This window comes from Coregonus lavaretus, assembly GCF_964263955.1.
Source record: "Coregonus lavaretus genome assembly, contig: HAP1_SCAFFOLD_3809, whole genome shotgun sequence".
NCBI lineage: Eukaryota > Metazoa > Chordata > Actinopteri > Salmoniformes > Salmonidae > Coregonus > Coregonus lavaretus.
In genome coordinates, this window is record NW_028167003.1 from 1 (window position 1) to 19,370 (window position 19,370).

At 55.0% G+C, this 19,370-nt stretch overlaps 1 protein-coding gene across 1 annotated transcript; it reads left to right on the top strand.

The window, feature by feature from the left end:
* Window positions 1-6,782: 6,782 nt before the first annotated feature.
* LOC311114000 (guanine nucleotide exchange protein smcr8b-like) lies at window positions 6,783-16,127 on the top strand (the record flags this gene model as incomplete). Its single annotated transcript, XM_084189266.1, has 4 exons — window positions 6,783-7,266; window positions 7,392-7,974; window positions 8,197-8,345; window positions 14,579-16,127. Coding segments are annotated over 4 exons (1,602 nt in total), but the record flags the coding sequence as incomplete, so codon positions are not given.
* Window positions 16,128-19,370: the final 3,243 nt, after the last annotated feature.

Here is a 19,370-nt window from a genome sequence, read left to right on the forward strand (position 1 = left end):
GGTTGGGTCAGGGTGAAGGCTGGGTTAGACTCTCTCCTCTCCTCCTATAGAGTTGTCTGGTGGGTCGGGTCAGGGTGAAGGCTGGGTTAGACTCTCTCCTCTCCTCCTATAGAGTTGTCTGGTGGGTTGGGTCAGGGTGAAGGCTGGGTTAGACTCTCTCCTCTCCTCCTATAGAGTTGTCTGGGTGGGGTGGGTCAGGGTGAAGGCTGGGTTAGACTCTCTCCTCTCCTCCTATAGAGTTGTCTGGTGGGTTGGGTCAGGGTGAAGGCTGGGTTAGACTCTCTCCTCTCCTCCTATAGAGTTGTCTGGTGGGTCGGGTCAGGGTGAAGGCTGGGTTAGACTCTCTCCTCTCCTCCTATAGAGTTGTCTGGGTTGGGTCAGGGTGAAGGCTGGGTTAGACTCTCTCCTCTCCTCCTATAGAGTTGTCTGGTGGGTTGGGTCAGGGTGAAGGCTGGGTTAGACTCTCTCCTCTCCTCCTATAGAGTTGTCTGGTGGGTTGGGTCAGGGTGAAGGCTGGGTTAGACTCTCTCCTCTCCTCCTATAGAGTTGTCTGGTGGGTTGGGTCAGGGTGAAGGCTGGGTTAGACTCTCTCCTCTCCTCCTATAGAGTTGTCTGGTGGGTTGGGTCAGGGTGAAGGCTGGGTTAGACTCTCTCCTCTCCTCCTATAGAGTTGTCTGGTGGGTTGGGTCAGGGTGAAGGCTGGGTTAGACTCTCTCCTCTCCTCCTATAGAGTTGTCTGGTGGGTTGGGTCAGGGTGAAGGCTGGGTTAGACTCTCTCCTCTCCTCCTATAGAGTTGTCTGGTGGGTTGGGTCAGGGTGAAGGCTGGGTTAGACTCTCTCCTCTCCTCCTATAGAGTTGTCTGGTGGGTTGGGTCAGGGTGAAGGCTGGGTTAGACTCTCTCCTCTCCTCCTATAGAGTTGTCTGGTGGGTTGGGTCAGGGTGAAGGCTGGGTTAGACTCTCTCCTCTCCTCCTATAGAGTTGTCTGGTGGGTTGGGTCAGGGTGAAGGCTGGGTTAGACTCTCTCCTCTCCTCCTATAGAGTTGTCTGGTGGGTTGGGTCAGGGTGAAGGCTGGGTTAGACTCTCTCCTCTCCTCCTATAGAGTTGTCTGGTGGGTTGGGTCAGGGTGAAGGCTGGGTTAGACTCTCTCCTCTCCTCCTATAGAGTTGTCTGGTGGGTTGGGTCAGGGTGAAGGCTGGGTTAGACTCTCTCCTCTCCTCCTATAGAGTTGTCTGGTGGGTTGGGTCAGGGTGAAGGCTGGGTTAGACTCTCTCCTCTCCTCCTATAGAGTTGTCTGGTGGGTTGGGTCAGGGTGAAGGCTGGGTTAGACTCTCTCCTCTCCTCCTATAGAGTTGTCTGGTGGGTTGGGTCAGGGTGAAGGCTGGGTTAGACTCTCTCCTCTCCTCCTATAGAGTTGTCTGGTGGGTTGGGTCAGGGTGAAGGCTGGGTTAGACTCTCTCCTCTCCTCCTATAGAGTTGTCTGGTGGGTTGGGTCAGGGTGAAGGCTGGGTTAGACTCTCTCCTCTCCTCCTATAGAGTTGTCTGGTGGGTTGGGTCAGGGTGAAGGCTGGGTTAGACTCTCTCCTCTCCTCCTATAGAGTTGTCTGGTGGGTTGGGTCAGGGTGAAGGCTGGGTTAGACTCTCTCCTCTCCTCCTATAGAGTTGTCTGGTGGGTTGGGTCAGGGTGAAGGCTGGGTTAGACTCTCTCCTCTCCTCCTATAGAGTTGTCTGGTGGGTTGGGTCAGGGTGAAGGCTGGGTTAGACTCTCTCCTCTCCTCCTATAGAGTTGTCTGGTGGGTTGGGTCAGGGTGAAGGCTGGGTTAGACTCTCTCCTCTCCTCCTAGAGTTGTCTGGTGGGTTGGGTCAGGGTGAAGGCTGGGTTAGACTCTCTCCTCTCCTCCTATAGAGTTGTCTGGTGGGTTGGGTCAGGGTGAAGGCTGGGTTAGACTCTCTCCTCTCCTCCTATAGAGTTGTCTGGTGGGTTGGGTCAGGGTGAAGGCTGGGTTAGACTCTCTCCTCTCCTCCTATAGAGTTGTCTGGTGGGTTGGGTCAGGGTGAAGGCTGGGTTAGACTCTCTCCTCTCCTCCTATAGAGTTGTCTGGTGTGGGTCAGGGTGAAGGCTGGGTTAGACTCTCTCCTCTCCTCCTATAGAGTTGTCTGGTGGGTTGGGTCAGGGTGAAGGCTGGGTTAGACTCTCTCCTCTCCTCCTATAGAGTTGTCTGGTGGGTCAGGGTGAAGGCTGGGTTAGACTCTCTCCTCTCCTCCTATAGAGTTGTCTGGTGGGTTGGGTCAGGGTGAAGGCTGGGTTAGACTCTCTCCTCTCCTCCTATAGAGTTGTCTGGTGTGGGTCAGGGTGAAGGCTGGGTTAGACTCTCTCCTCTCCTCCTATAGAGTTGTCTGGTGGGTGGGTCAGGGTGAAGGCTGGGTTAGACTCTCTCCTCTCCTCCTATAGAGTTGTCTGGTGGGTTGGGTCAGGGTGAAGGCTGGGTTAGACTCTCTCCTCTCCTCCTATAGAGTTGTCTGGTGGGTTGGGTCAGGGTGAAGGCTGGGTTAGACTCTCTCCTCTCCTCCTATAGAGTTGTCTGGTGGGTTGGGTCAGGGTGAAGGCTGGGTTAGACTCTCTCCTCTCCTCCTATAGAGTTGTCTGGTGGGTCGGGTCAGGGTGAAGGCTGGGTTAGACTCTCTCCTCTCCTCCTATAGAGTTGTCTGGTGGGTTGGGTCAGGGTGAAGGCTGGGTTAGACTCTCTCCTCTCCTCCTATAGAGTTGTCTGGTGGGTTGGGTCAGGGTGAAGGCTGGGTTAGACTCTCTCCTCTCCTCCTATAGAGTTGTCTGGTGGGTTGGGTCAGGGTGAAGGCTGGGTTAGACTCTCTCCTCTCCTCCTATAGAGTTGTCTGGTGGGTTGGGTCAGGGTGAAGGCTGGGTTAGACTCTCTCCTCTCCTCCTATAGAGTTGTCTGGTGGGTCAGGGTGAAGGCTGGGTTAGACTCTCTCCTCTCCTCCTATAGAGTTGTCTGGTGGGTTGGGTCAGGGTGAAGGCTGGGTTAGACTCTCTCCTCTCCTCCTATAGAGTTGTCTGGTGGGTTGGGTCAGGGTGAAGGCTGGGTTAGACTCTCTCCTCTCCTCCTATAGAGTTGTCTGGTGGGTTAGGGTGAAGGCTGGGTTAGACTCTCTCCTCTCCTCCTATAGAGTTGTCTGGTGGGTTGGGTCAGGGTGAAGGCTGGGTTAGACTCTCTCCTCTCCTCCTATAGAGTTGTCTGGTGGGGTGGGTCAGGGTGAAGGCTGGGTTAGACTCTCTCCTCTCCTCCTATAGAGTTGTCTGGTGGGTCAGGGTGAAGGCTGGGTTAGACTCTCTCCTCTCCTCCTATAGAGTTGTCTGGTGGGTTGGGTCAGGGTGAAGGCTGGGTTAGACTCTCTCCTCTCCTCCTATAGAGTTGTCTGGTGGGTCAGGGTGAAGGCTGGGTTAGACTCTCTCCTCTCCTCCTATAGAGTTGTCTGGTGGGTTGGGTCAGGGTGAAGGCTGGGTTAGACTCTCTCCTCTCCTCCTATAGAGTTGTCTGGTGGGTTGGGTCAGGGTGAAGGCTGGGTTAGACTCTCTCCTCTCCTCCTATAGAGTTGTCTGGTGGGTCGGGTCAGGGTGAAGGCTGGGTTAGACTCTCTCCTCTCCTCCTATAGAGTTGTCTGGTGGGGTGGGTCAGGGTGAAGGCTGGGTTAGACTCTCTCCTCTCCTCCTATAGAGTTGTCTGGTGGGTCAGGGTGAAGGCTGGGTTAGACTCTCTCCTCTCCTCCTATAGAGTTGTCTGGTGGGTTGGGTCAGGGTGAAGGCTGGGTTAGACTCTCTCCTCTCCTCCTATAGAGTTGTCTGGTGGGTCGGGTCAGGGTGAAGGCTGGGTTAGACTCTCTCCTCTCCTCCTATAGAGTTGTCTGGTGGGTTGGGTCAGGGTGAAGGCTGGGTTAGACTCTCTCCTCTCCTCCTATAGAGTTGTCTGGTGGGTTGGGTCAGGGTGAAGGCTGGGTTAGACTCTCTCCTCTCCTCCTATAGAGTTGTCTGGTGGGTTGGGTCAGGGTGAAGGCTGGGTTAGACTCTCTCCTCTCCTCCTATAGAGTTGTCTGGTGGGTCAGGGTGAAGGCTGGGTTAGACTCTCTCCTCTCCTCCTATAGAGTTGTCTGGTGGGTTGGGTCAGGGTGAAGGCTGGGTTAGACTCTCTCCTCTCCTCCTATAGAGTTGTCTGGTGGGTTGGGTCAGGGTGAAGGCTGGGTTAGACTCTCTCCTCTCCTCCTATAGAGTTGTCTGGTGGGTTGGGTCAGGGTGAAGGCTGGGTTAGACTCTCTCCTCTCCTCCTATAGAGTTGTCTGGTGGGTCAGGGTGAAGGCTGGGTTAGACTCTCTCCTCTCCTCCTATAGAGTTGTCTGGTGGGTTGGGTCAGGGTGAAGGCTGGGTTAGACTCTCTCCTCTCCTCCTATAGAGTTGTCTGGTGGGTTGGGTCAGGGTGAAGGCTGGGTTAGACTCTCTCCTCTCCTCCTATAGAGTTGTCTGGTGGGTTGGGTCAGGGTGAAGGCTGGGTTAGACTCTCTCCTCTCCTCCTATAGAGTTGTCTGGTGGGTTGGGTCAGGGTGAAGGCTGGGTTAGACTCTCTCCTCTCCTCCTATAGAGTTGTCTGGTGGGTTGGGTCAGGGTGAAGGCTGGGTTAGACTCTCTCCTCTCCTCCTATAGAGTTGTCTGGTGGGTTGGGTCAGGGTGAAGGCTGGGTTAGACTCTCTCCTCTCCTCCTATAGAGTTGTCTGGTGGGGTGGGTCAGGGTGAAGGCTGGGTTAGACTCTCTCCTCTCCTCCTATAGAGTTGTCTGGTGGGTTGGGTCAGGGTGAAGGCTGGGTTAGACTCTCTCCTCTCCTCCTATAGAGTTGTCTGGTGGGGTGGGTCAGGGTGAAGGCTGGGTTAGACTCTCTCCTCTCCTCCTATAGAGTTGTCTGGTGGGTTGGGTCAGGGTGAAGGCTGGGTTAGACTCTCTCCTCTCCTCCTATAGAGTTGTCTGGTGGGTTGGGTCAGGGTGAAGGCTGGGTTAGACTCTCTCCTCTCCTCCTATAGAGTTGTCTGGTGGGTCAGGGTGAAGGCTGGGTTAGACTCTCTCCTCTCCTCCTATAGAGTTGTCTGGTGGGTTGGGTCAGGGTGAAGGCTGGGTTAGACTCTCTCCTCTCCTCCTATAGAGTTGTCTGGTGGGGTGGGTCAGGGTGAAGGCTGGGTTAGACTCTCTCCTCTCCTCCTATAGAGTTGTCTGGTGGGTTGGGTCAGGGTGAAGGCTGGGTTAGACTCTCTCCTCTCCTCCTATAGAGTTGTCTGGTGGGTCAGGGTGAAGGCTGGGTTAGACTCTCTCCTCTCCTCCTATAGAGTTGTCTGGTGGGTTGGGTCAGGGTGAAGGCTGGGTTAGACTCTCTCCTCTCCTCCTATAGAGTTGTCTGGTGGGGTGGGTCAGGGTGAAGGCTAGGTTAGACTCTCTCCTCTCCTCCTATAGAGTTGTCTGGTGGGTTGGGTCAGGGTGAAGGCTGGGTTAGACTCTCTCCTCTCCTCCTATAGAGTTGTCTGGTGGGTTGGGTCAGGGTGAAGGCTGGGTTAGACTCTCTCCTCTCCTCCTATAGAGTTGTCTGGTGGGTTGGGTCAGGGTGAAGGCTGGGTTAGACTCTCTCCTCTCCTCCTATAGAGTTGTCTGGTGGGTTGGGTCAGGGTGAAGGCTGGGTTAGACTCTCTCCTCTCCTCCTATAGAGTTGTCTGGTGGGTTGGGTCAGGGTGAAGGCTGGGTTAGACTCTCTCCTCTCCTCCTATAGAGTTGTCTGGTGGGTCGGGTCAGGGTGAAGGCTGGGTTAGACTCTCTCCTCTCCTCCTATAGAGTTGTCTGGTGGGTTGGGTCAGGGTGAAGGCTGGGTTAGACTCTCTCCTCTCCTCCTATAGAGTTGTCTGGTGGGTTGGGTCAGGGTGAAGGCTGGGTTAGACTCTCTCCTCTCCTCCTATAGAGTTGTCTGGTGGGTTGGGTCAGGGTGAAGGCTGGGTTAGACTCTCTCCTCTCCTCCTATAGAGTTGTCTGGTGGGTTGGGTCAGGGTGAAGGCTGGGTTAGACTCTCTCCTCTCCTCCTATAGAGTTGTCTGGTGGGTTGGGTCAGGGTGAAGGCTGGGTTAGACTCTCTCCTCTCCTCCTATAGAGTTGTCTGGTGGGTTGGGTCAGGGTGAAGGCTGGGTTAGACTCTCTCCTCTCCTCCTATAGAGTTGTCTGGTGGGTTGGGTCAGGGTGAAGGCTGGGTTAGACTCTCTCCTCTCCTCCTATAGAGTTGTCTGGTGGGTCAGGGTGAAGGCTGGGTTAGACTCTCTCCTCTCCTCCTATAGAGTTGTCTGGTGGGTTGGGTCAGGGTGAAGGCTGGGTTAGACTCTCTCCTCTCCTCCTATAGAGTTGTCTGGTGGGTTGGGTCAGGGTGAAGGCTGGGTTAGACTCTCTCCTCTCCTCCTATAGAGTTGTCTGGTGGGTTGGGTCAGGGTGAAGGCTGGGTTAGACTCTCTCCTCTCCTCCTATAGAGTTGTCTGGTGGGTTGGGTCAGGGTGAAGGCTGGGTTAGACTCTCTCCTCTCCTCCTATAGAGTTGTCTGGTGGGTCGGGTCAGGGTGAAGGCTGGGTTAGACTCTCTCCTCTCCTCCTATAGAGTTGTCTGGTGGGTTGGGTCAGGGTGAAGGCTGGGTTAGACTCTCTCCTCTCCTCCTATAGAGTTGTCTGGTGGGTTGGGTCAGGGTGAAGGCTGGGTTAGACTCTCTCCTCTCCTCCTATAGAGTTGTCTGGTGGGTCGGGTCAGGGTGAAGGCTGTCGTGCGCCCGCGGAGGTGTGGATGAGGCGTGGCATGCGGTCCCTGGCGCGGAGGGCGAACAGCGAGGACAGTATTGAGGTCATCAGCACCTCAGACTCAGTCTTCCCCGAAGATCACATTTTCACCGCCATCACAGAGGAGGAGCCAGAGGAGCATGGAATCATGGGTAGTGTGATCCAGGAAGAGAAGGAGGCGGCGGCGGCAGGTCAGCAGCACAGCACCCTGGGTATTGTAGTTCGTGAGGAGAAGGAGCACACTCGGCACCAGAGAATCATAGGTAACATAGTCCAGGCGGAGGGAGAGGAGGAGCTAGAGGACACGCCCACTCGGCCGCACAGCACCCTGGGTATTGAAGTCCAGGAATGGGAGGAGAAGCCAGGGAGATGGGACACTCCGGCCCCCACGTCTGAGCCCCAGGGATCTCTGGGTAATACTGTCTGTTCCTCTCTTACTGTGTTCTATAATAATAATAATAATAATAATAATAATAATATGTCCCTGATGCTTTTATCCAAAGTAGTGTGTTATCTGTTTCTTTCTGTCTGTCTCCAGTCCAGCAGGTGTCAGTAGAGGGCTCCTCCCAGCAGTACGAGGGTCACCTCGCCAATGGAGAGGTCGGAGGTCAGGCTGGGCGTGGCAGCAGGCGGGTGGTGGTGCCTGACCTCCAGGTGAACTTTTCCACCCCCCTGAGCTTAGAGGTCAGAGGTCAGGGTTCAGCGGGGCGCTGGTTGCTAGGTGACACCAGGCTGAGTATAGACGAGGCGTCAGACTGTGTGAGCTACATCAGCACCTCTCCATCCTCCTCTGACCCCACCTCTCTGCCCCCCACACATCTCCACGGCAACCACAGCGCTAGTAACCCGCGACGACATCAGAGCCAGAGGAGGAAGGCGGGTCTTGGAGCCCTCAGGTTCCTGCGACAGAATTCCTTCTCCCAGAATGCTGTGTTCTGCCTGCTGAGTGGCCGGCCGCTGGTGGTGATTGGTGGAGAGGAGGGTTCCGTGAGGAGGACGGTCGCTGCCCTCTCCCTCTACCTGCCCTCACCTGGTCGCTATGGAGACGCTGTGCAGCCCTACCTGGCCACGCCTCTTCAGCTGACAGACCTGCTCACCTGGAGACTCATCGGAATCCACAGGTAAAAACATTGGCCATGTTGGAGAGCATTAAAACCCTGATGTATCATGACTGAGCTACAGATGATATTGAGTAGTGATTTTATAATGCGAGATCAGTCATGACTTTATAATCTGCTGTAATGTTGAACCTGCCCCAAAAATCTGTCTCAATGTTCTAGAACACCATATAAATCAATAAATAACTACCGTCTTTCCCCCCACAATCCCCCTCTCTCTCCCAGGACGTCTCCTACAGCTCCCAGCATGCTTCACTCTCTGGCTCGTTACAGACGCTACCTGGCTGTGCTGGACCTGGACCAGCGGACCCTGAGAAGCCCCACCTACCACGGACACCTCATTGGCCGGCTGGCCGACCCCCGCACTCTGATAGGCTAGTGAAATGATTGGTCTTTTAGACACAGTTTTGTCTTGTACATAGAGAGTTACAGCAGCTCACCTCAATGGGGGGTAGGGTCATGGTGACAGCAGGGGGTCATGGTGACAGCAGGGGGTCATGGTGACAGCAGGGGGTCATGGTGACAGCAGGGGGTAGGGTCATGGTGACAGCAGGGGGTCATGGTGAAAGCGGGGGGTAGGGTCATGGTGACAGCAGGGGGTAGGGTCATGGTGACAGCAGGGGGTAGGGTCATGGTGACAGCAGGGGGTCATGGTGACAGCAGGGGGTAGGGTCATGGTGACAGCAGGGGGTAGAGTCATGGTGACAGCAGGGGGTAGGGTCATGGTGACAGCAGGGGGTCATGGTGACAGCAGGGGGTCATGGTGACAGCAGGGGGTAGGGTCATGGTGACAGCAGGGGGTAGGGTCATGGTGACAGCAGGGGGTAGGGTCATGGTGACAGCAGGGGGTCATGGTGACAGCAGGGGGTAGGGTCATGGTGACAGCAGGGGGTAGAGTCATGGTGACAGCAGGGGGTAGGGTCATGGTGACAGCAGGGGGTAGGGTCATGGTGACAGCAGGGGGTAGAGTCATGGTGACAGCAGGGGGTAGGGTCATGGTGACAGCAGGGGGTCATGGTGACAGCAGGGGGTAGGGTCATGGTGACAGCAGGGGGTAGAGTCATGGGGACAGCAGGGGGTCATGGTGACAGCAGGGGGTCATGGTTACAGCAGGGGGTCATGGTTACAGCAGGGGGTAGGGTCATGGTGACAGCAGGGGGTCATGGTGACAGCAGGGGGTAGGGTCATGGTGACAGCAGGGGGTCATGGTGACAGCAGGGGGTCATGGTTACAGCAGGGGGTAGGGTCATGGTGACAGCAGGGGGTCATGGTGACAGCAGGGGGTAGGGTCATGGTGACAGCAGGGGGTCGGGTCATGGTGACAGCAGGGGGTCATGGTGACAGCGGAGGGTAGGGTCATGGTGACAGCAGGGGGTAGGGTCATGGTTACAGCAGGGGGTAGGGTCATGGTGACAGCAGGGGGTCATGGTGACAGCAGGGGGTAGGGTCATGGTGACAGCAGGGGGTAGGGTCATGGTGACAGCAGGGGGTAGGGTCCTGGTGACAGCAGGGGGTAGGGTCCTGGTGACAGCAGGGGGTAGGGTCATGGTGACAGCAGGGGGTCATGGTGACAGCAGGGGGTCATGGTGACAGCAGGGGGTAGAGTCATGGTGACAGCAGGGGGTAGGGTCATGGTGACAGCAGGGGGTCATGGTGACAGCAGGGGGTCATGGTGACAGCAGGGGGTCCTGGTGACAGCAGGGGGTCATGGTGACAGCAGGGGGTCATGGTGACAGCAGGGGGTCATGGTGACAGCAGGGGGTAGGGTCATGGTGACAGCAGGGGGTCATGGTGACAGCAGGGGGTAGGGTCATGGTGACAGCAGGGGGTCATGGTGACAGCAGGGGGTAGGGTCATGGTGACAGCAGGGGGTAGGGTCATGGTGACAGCAGGGGGTAGGGTCATGGTGACAGCAGGGGGTAGGGTCATGGTGACAGCAGGGGGTAGAGTCATGGTGACATCAGGGGGTAGGGTCATGGTGACAGCAGGGGGTCATGGTGACAGCAGGGGGTCATGGTGACAGCAGGGGGTCATGGTGACAGCAGGGGGTCATAGTGACAGCAGGGGGTCATGGTGACAGCAGGGGGTCATGGTGACAGCAGGGGGTCATGGTGACAGCAGGGGGTAGGGTCATGGTGAAAGCGGGGGGTAGGGTCATGGTGACAGCAGGGGGTCATGGTGACAGCAGGGGGTCATGGTGACAGCAGGGGGTAGGGTCATGGTGACAGCAGGGGGTCATGGTGACAGCAGGGGGTAGGGTCATGGTGACAGCAGGGGGTCATGGTGACAGCAGGGGGTAGAATCCTGGTGACAGCAGGGGGTAGGGTCATGGTGACAGCAGGGGGTAGAATCCTGGTGACAGCAGGGGGTAGGGTCATGGTGACAGCAGGGGGTCATGGTGACAGCAGGGGGTAGGGTCATGGTGACAGCAGGGGGTCATGGTGACAGCAGGGGGTAGGGTCATGGTGACAGCAGGGGGTAGAGTCATGGTGACAATAGGGGGTCATGGTGACAGCAGGGGGTCATGGTGACAGCAGGGGGTAGGGTCATGGTGACAGCAGGGGGTCATGGTGACAGCAGGGGGTAGAGTCATGGTGACAATAGGGGGTCATGGTGACAGCAGGGGGTCATGGTGACAGCAGGGGGTAGAGTCATGGTGACAGCAGGGGGTCATGGTGACAGCAGGGGGTAGAGTCATGGTGACAATAGGGGGTCATGGTGACAGCAGGGGGTCATGGTGACAGCAGGGGGTCATGGTGACAGCAGGGGGTAGAGTCATGGTGACAATAGGGGGTCATGGTGACAGCAGGGGGTAGGGTCATGGTGACAGCAGGGGGTCATGGTGACAGCAGGGGGTAGAGTCATGGTGACAGCAGGGGGTCATGGGGACAGCAGGGGGTCATGGTGACAGCAGGGGGTAGGGTCATGGTGACAGCAGGGGGTCATGGTGACAGCAGGGGGTAGAGTCATGGTGACAATAGGGGGTCATGGTGACAGCAGGGGGTAGAGTCATGGTGACAGCAGGGGGTAGAGTCATGGTGACAGCAGGGGGTCATGGTGACAGCAGGGGGTAGGGTCATGGTGACAGCAGGGGGTAGGGTCATGGTGACAGCAGGGGGTAGGGTCATGGTGACAGCAGGGGGTCATGGTGACAGCAGGGGGTCATGGTGACAGCAGGGGGTCATGGTGACAGCAGGGGGTAGAGTCATGGTGACAGCAGGGGGTAGGGTCATGGTGACAGCAGGGGGTAGGGTCATGGTGACAGCAGAGGGTCATGGTGACAGCAGGGGGTAGGGTCATGGTGACAGCAGGGGGTCATGGTGACAACGGGGGGTAGGGTCATGGTGACAGCAGGGGGTCATGGTGACAGCATAGGGTAGGGTCATGGTGACAGCAGGGGGTAGAGTCCTGGTGACAGCAGGGGGTAGGGCATGGTGACAGCAGGGGGTAGGGTCATGGTGACAGCAGGGGGTCATGGTGACAGCAGGGGGTCATGGTGACAGCAGAGGTCATTGTGACAGCAGGGGGTCATGGTGACAGCAGGGGGTAGGGTCATGGTGACAGCAGGGGGTAGGGTCATGGTGACAGCAGGGGTAGGGTCATGGTGACAGCAGGGGGTAGAGTCATGGTGACAGCAGGGGGTAGGGTCATGGTGACAGCAGAGGGTAGGGTCATGGTGACAGCAGGGGGTAGGGTTATGGTGACAGCAGGGGGTCATGGTGACAGCAGAGGTCATTGTGACAGCAGGGGGTCATGGTGACAGCAGGGGGTCATGGTGACAGCAGGGGGTAGGGTCATGGGGACAGCAGGGGGTCATGGTGACAGCAGGGGGTAGGGTCATAGTGACAGCAGGGGGTCATGGTGACAGCAGGGGGTAGGGTCATGGTGACAGCAGGGGGTAGGGTCATGGTGACAGCAGGGGGTAGGGTCATGGTGACAGCAGGGGGTCATGGTGACAGCAGGGGGTAGGGTCATGGTGACAGCACGGGGTCCTGGTGACAGCAGGGGGTAGGGTCATGGTGACAGCAGGGGGTCATGGTGACAGCAGGGGGTCATGGTGACAGCAGGGGGTAGGGTCATGGTGACAGCAGGGGGTCATGGTGACAGCAGGGGGTAGAGTCATGGTGACAGCAGGGGGTCATGGTGACAGCAGGGGGTAGGGTCATGGTGACAGCAGGGGGTCATGGTGACAGCAGGGGGTAGGGTCATGGTGACAGCAGGGGGTCATGGTGACAGCAGGGGGTAGGGTCATGGTGACAGCAGGGGGTAGGGTCATGGTGACAGCAGGGGGTAGGGTCATGGTGACAGCAGGGGGTAGGGTCATGGTGACAGCAGGGGGTCATGGTGACAGCAGGGGGTCATGGTGACAGCAGGGGGTCATGGTGACAGCAGGGGGTCATGGTGACAGCAGGGGGTAGGGTCATGGTGACAGCAGGGGGTCATGGTGAAAGCGGGGGGTAGGGTCATGGTGACAGCAGGGGGTCATGGTGACAGCAGGGGGTAGGGTCATGGTGACAGCAGGGGGTCATGGTGACAGCAGGGGGTAGGGTCATGGTGACAGCAGGGGGTCATGGTGACAGCAGGGGGTCATGGTGACAGCAGGGGGTCATGGTGACAGCAGGGGGTAGGGTCATGGTGACAGCAGGGGGTAGGGTCATGGGGACAGCAGGGGGTCATGGTGACAGCAGGGGGTAGGGTCATGGTGACAGCAGGGGGTAGGGTCATGGTGACAGCAGGGGGTAGGGTCATGGTGACAGCAGGGGGTCATGGTGACAGCAGGGGGTAGGGTCATGGTGACAGCAGGGGGTAGGGTCATGGTGACAGCAGGGGGTAGGGTCATGGTGACAGCAGGGGGTAGGGTCATGGTGACAGCAGGGGGTAGGGTCATGGTGACAGCAGGGGGTCATGGTGACAGCAGGGGGTAGGGTCATGGTGACAGCAGGGGGTAGGGTCATGGTGACAGCAGGGGGTAGGGTCATGGGGACAGCAGGGGGTCATGGTGACAGCAGGGGGTAGGGTCATGGTGACAGCAGGGGGTCCTGGTGACAGCAGGGGGTAGGGTCCTGGTGACAGCAGGGGGTAGGGTCCTGGTGACAGCAGGGGGTAGGGTCATGGTGACAGCAGGGGGTCATGGTGACAGCAGGGGGTAGGGTCATGGTGACAGCAGGGGGTAGGGTCATGGTGACAGCAGGGGGTAGGGTCATGGTGACAGCAGGGGGTAGGGTCATGGTGTTAGCAGGGGGTCATGGTGACAGCAGGGGGTAGGGTCATGGTGACAGCAGGGGGTCATGGTGACAGCAGGGGGTAGGGTCATGGTGACAGCAGGGGGTAGGGTCATGGTGACAGCAGGGGGTAGGGTCATGGTGACAGCAGGGGGTAGGGTCATGGTGACAGCAGGGGGTAGGGTCATGGTGACAGCAGGGGGTAGGGTCATGGTGACAGCAGGGGGTAGGGTCATGGTGACAGCAGGGGGTAGGGTCATGGTGACAGCAGGGGGTAGGGTCATGGTGACAGCAGGGGGTCATGGTGACAGCAGGGGGTCATGGTGACAGCAGGGGGTCATGGTGACAGCAGGGGGTAGGGTCATGGTGACAGCAGGGGGTAGGGTCATGGTGACAGCAGGGGGTAGGGTCATGGTGACAGCAGGGGGTCATGGTGACAGCAGGGGGTAGGGTCATGGTGACAGCAGGGGGTAGGGTCATGGTGACAGCAGGGGGTCATGGTGACAGCAGGGGGTCATGGTGACAGCAGGGGGTCATGGTGACAGCAGGGGGTAGGGTCATGGTGACAGCAGGGGGTAGGGTCATGGTGACAGCAGGGGGTCATGGTGACAGCAGGGGGTAGGGTCATGGTGACAGCAGGGGGTCATGGTGACAGCAGGGGGTCATGGTGACAGCAGGGGGTAGGGTCATGGTGACAGCAGGGGGTCATGGTGACAGCAGGGGGTAGGGTCATGGTGACAGCAGGGGGTCATGGTGACAGCAGGGGGTAGGGTCATGGTGACAGCAGGGGGTCCTGGTGACAGCAGGGGGTAGGGTCATGGTGACAGCAGGGGGTAGGGTCATGGTGGGTGATCTCCATTGAGAAGAGCTCTGTAGTGCATCTCTATGTTCTTGTATTAATACTGGGTTCATAATCACCTTCGGTAATTACCAGTTGTAAAGTCGTTAATAAACTGCTTTGAACTCGTTGAGAAACACCAATTGGCTAATGGCCAAGAAGCCGAATCAACCATAAACTAACAGAACAGCTGTCATGCTGTAAACTAATTATAGTGTTCAAAAACCATATTAATAGATAGCTTTTTATAAATAATGTTTTTGTTGCATTTAACTGCCCGAAAATGCTGTTCCTGAGGTGATTTCCTTAGTAGGTGAGGTCAGAGGTCACCGCGTGGGAGAGGTGGGAGCGCGGTATGATCGAGGAGTTTCCCACTAGTAGTGCCCAGTTGGATGACGTCCCAGTGGGTTTCTCCCAGTCCTATGTGGGCTTCGTTCCCACTTCCACCTGGTTATGAACACAGCATACCATGTCTTTTATGTCTTGATCTGTATTTGAATGTGTGTCTATCTGAGTGTGAGATGTCTGTTGTGTTTTGTTTCTCCAGGCCGTGGCAGCACCTATCTTCTCCACCTGGAGAGCTGCCTCGCTGAGCTGACCGCTAAGGCCTTCCTCTTCTCCTTCTCCTCTCCTCCTGACCTATCACCTCTAACCTCAGGGAGAGCTCAGAGTTTACCTGGGGGTCAGGCGCCGCCACCCATCTGCCACGGCCACCCTGACCTCCAGGTTCCCAGCATCCCCAGGGAGGACGGCGACTTCACGCTGACTCGGGGTCGCAGGGACTTCCTGTGTGGGCGGGGCTTCAGCGTGGACGACATCCGGGTGATGCACTTCCTGTCTGACCTCATCAAACAGCACCACGCAGGAAGTGGTCCTCCGTCCCTCCGCTTCTCCTACAGCCCCGCCCCTTTACATAGAAATACCACAACATAGATAAACAGCCCCGCCCCTTTACATAGAAATACCACAGCGTAGATATACAGCCCCGCCCCTTTACACAGAAATACCACAGCATTAGATATACAGCCCCGCCCCTTTACACAGAAATACCACAGCATTAGATATACAGCCCCGCCCCGCCCCTTTACACAGAAATACCACAGCATTAGATATACAGCCCCGCCCCTTTACATAGAAATACCACAGCATTAGATATACAGCCCCGCCCCTTTACACAGAAATACCACAGCATAGATATACAGCCCCGCCCCTTTACACAGAAATACCACAGCATTAGATATACAGCCCCGCCCCTTTACACAGAAATACCACAGCATTAGATATACAGCCCCGCCCCTTTACACAGAAATACCACAGCATTAGATATACAGCCCCGCCCCTTTACACAGAAATACCACAGCATTAGATATACAGCCCCGCCCCTTTACATAGAAATACCACAGCATTAGATATACAGCCCCGCCCCTTTACACAGAAATACCACAGCATTAGATATACAGCCCCGCCCCTTTACACAGAAATACCACAGCATTAGATATACAGCCCCGCCCCTTTACACAGAAATACCACAGCATTAGATATACAGCCCCGCCCCTTTACACAGAAATACCACAGCATTAGATATACAGCCCCGCCCCTTTACACAGAAATACCACAGCATTAGATATACAGCCCCGCCCCTTTACACAGAAATACCACAGCATTAGATATACAGCCCCGCGCCCCTTTACATAACTGAAGCGTTTCTTCCCCACTGTGGCCCTGTCTACACTGAAAGGAGAGATCCAGTGTGCGTCTCCAAATGGCATCCTATTTCCCTATATAGTGCACTACTTACTAGTAGTGTACTACACAGGGAGCCATTTGGGAAACAGCCCCCTTGTGTATGTGAATGCAGCTCTGCCTCCGATTCCGCCAAAACAACTGCTATGTTGGCGTCGTCTAGCGCGGATCCTTCATTCACCCTCATCACTAGCACCTTCACAAACTGTTAGGAAATGTTCGTTGGGGTGTGTGTGTGTGTGTGTGTGTGTTAATGCAGTGTGCTTTTTGTGTGCCGTGTACGTGTAAAAATCTGAATAAAGTAATATATTAAAGATTGATATTAGCCACGTTTAAACTTGGTGCTAACATGTGTCCTGTGTCCTGTGTCCTGCCCTTGGCTGGGATTCAATCCGATCACGGGTTTTAAAGGCATTGCGGATTTTAAAGGCAATGTTCCCGCGTTCGCAGAGATCCCGTTCACGGTAAACGCTGCACATGTCAGCTCAGTCGGAAATTGCCTTCAAAAGTCGCAATACCTATAGACGGGTTGGCTGAAAACTTCATTAACATTTTGTTCAAGGATCGATATGTCCGGAAGCAGTACCGGATTAATGCGGTGGGCCCCACAAGGGACCAAGCCTGTAGGGGGGCCCCACAAGGGGCCAAGCCTGTAGGGGGGTCCCACAAGGGGCCAAGCCTGTAGGGGGCCCCCACAAGGGGCCAAGCCTGTAGGGGGGCCCCACAAGGGGCCAAGCCTGTAGGGGGGCCCCACAAGGGGCCAAGCCTGTAGGGGGGCCCCACAAGGGGCCAAGCCTGTAGGGGGGTCCCACAAGGGGCCAAGCCTGTAGGGGGGCCCCACAAGGGGCCAAGCCTGTAGGGGGGCCCCGCAATGGGCCAAGCCTGTAGGGGGGCCCCACAAGGGGCCAAGCCTGTAGGGGGGTCCCACAAGGGGCCAAGCCTGTAGGGGGGCCCCACAAGGGGCCAAGCCTGTAGGGGGGTCCCACAAGGGGCCAAGCCTGTAGGGGGGCCCCACAAGGGGCCAAGCCTGTAGGGGGCCCCGAAAGGCACAAAACAACACGGGAGCCTGTTCTCAATGTTCAAAATACACCAGAGAGCATCATTTAGTTTAATAACTAGCTGTGGGCCTATGATTTCTTCATCCGTCCCTGTCCAAAAGGCATGCGTTATGATTCTGAAAGGTCAGATAGCTTAGCGACAATGAAAAGGAAGCTTCCGTGTGGGGGAATCGTAGGTGGCTCGTTTCAGCTCGTTGCATCTTGTTATTGGTAATGTCTTGTTTTGACTGATGTCATGGCTATGGTCATGCTAGCTAGCTAGCTAGCTAACAACTGTAACGATGTATTTGAAAGACAAGTGCACATTGTGCCCAATGCGTTTGTTTTCACTAAACATTTGGAGACTAAATCTAGAGGACATGTCATCAACAGTCTAAAGACAAACCCGTCTGTTTTGCCCCACAGTCGTGCACATGTCGGTTTTGTTGCTAAACAACCAACCCATCTATAACCTGCGATTGGATTGAATCCCGGCCCTTAGTCTGCATTCTGATTGGGCCCACGTTTTAGACAGGTGTGTAGACGATTAAAATAACTGATGGGGATCCTCAGGAGGTAGTCAGGGACGTTTTGATTGGTTGGATTATATTCCAGTGGGCAGAGCTTTGTAGTGATTCCATTAATGCCCTGGGCCTGTCCCGGGTGAACCGGGGTTAGTGTTGATTGCATTGGTTTTGGAACTGGGCCCACCTCCCGGGCGTGAGCCAGGTTTCCCCGTTTCGGCCCGAAGTCGGCTCAAAACAAAAGTGACAGAGGTTAAAACCATACTGCAGTCTCCTTTCAGATCATTTATCATGTATTTACTTAACAAAAGGCACATCTCAATAGGTGGTCCAGGTAAGTCCTTTACATTTCACATTTTAGGTCATTTAGCAGACGCTCTTATCCAGAGAGACTTACAGTTAGTGAATACATACATTCATACTGGTCATGACATGGGGGGGGGCTTTCCTCTTTAGGTCTCTATTGCTCCTCAAGCAAGAGGGAGGCCGATGACATCACGACTTCCCATCAGACCTACTCCTTGAAGTTGGCACTAAAAATGTTAGCATTTTTTTTACCCTTTAGTGTGTGTACTTTACTGTATTTATACTCGGGATAAATTGCTGGATGACGTCAATAAGCACATGGACTCATTAAAAAACTGCCTAACAATGAAAACGAGTAAAATAATTCTAACATATTTTATGGAGAGGAGATGTACTGTATGTTTCTGAACGATGCACCAAGATGCATTATTAATAATAATACAGGGGGCTTTTCAACTCAGTTGATTTACAATTATATCAATAAAACCGAGATCAAAACTACACCAGACTAACAGGAAGAAACAAGACGGCACCAGACTAACAGGAAGAAACAAGACGACACCAGACTAACAGGAAGAAACAAGACAACACCAGACTAACAGGAAGAAACAAGACGACACCAGACTAACAACAGGAAGAAACAAGACGACACCAGACTAACAGGAAGAAACAAGACAACACCAGACTAACAGGAAGAAACAAGACGACACCAGACTAACAGGAAGAAACAAGACAACACCAGACTAACAGGAAGAAACAAGACGACACCAGACTAACAACAGGAAGAAACAAGACGACACCAGACTAACAGGAAGAAACAAGACGACACCAGACTAACAACAGGAAGAAACAAGACAACAGCAGACTAACAACAGGAAGAAACAAGACAACACCAGACTAACAACAGGAAGAAACAAGACAACACCAGACTAACAGGAAGAAACAAGACAACACCAGACTAACAGGAAGAAACAAGACAACACCAGACTAACAACAGGAAGAAACAAGACGACACCAGACTAACAGGAAGAAACAAGACGACACCAGACTAACAGGAAGAAACAAGACGACACCAGACTAACAGGAAGAAACAAGACGACACCAGACTAACAGGAAGAAACAAGACAACACCAGACTAACAACAGGATGAAACAAGACGACACCAGACTAACAGGATGAAACAAGACGACACCAGACTAACAGGATGAAACAAGACGACACCAGACTAACAGGAAGAAACAAGACGACACCAGACTAACAGGAAGAAACAAGACAACACCAGACTAACAGGAAGAAACAAGACAACACCAGACTAACAGGAAGAAACAAGACGACACCAGACTAACAACAGGAAGAAACAAGACGACACCAGACTAACAGGAAGAAACAAGACGACACCAGACTAACAGGAAGAAACAAGACAACACCAGACTAACAGGAAGAAACAAGACAACACCAGACTAACAACAGGAAGAAACAAGACGACACCAGACTAACAGGAAGAAACAAGACAACACCAGACTAACAGGAAGAAACAAGACGACACCAGACTAACAGGAAGAAACAAGACAACACCAGACTAACAGGAAGAAACAAGACGACACCAGACTAACAACAGGAAGAAACAAGACAACACCAGACTAACAGGAAGAAACAAGACGACACCAGACTAACAACAGGAAGAAACAAGACAACAGCAGACTAACAACAGGAAGAAACAAGACAACAC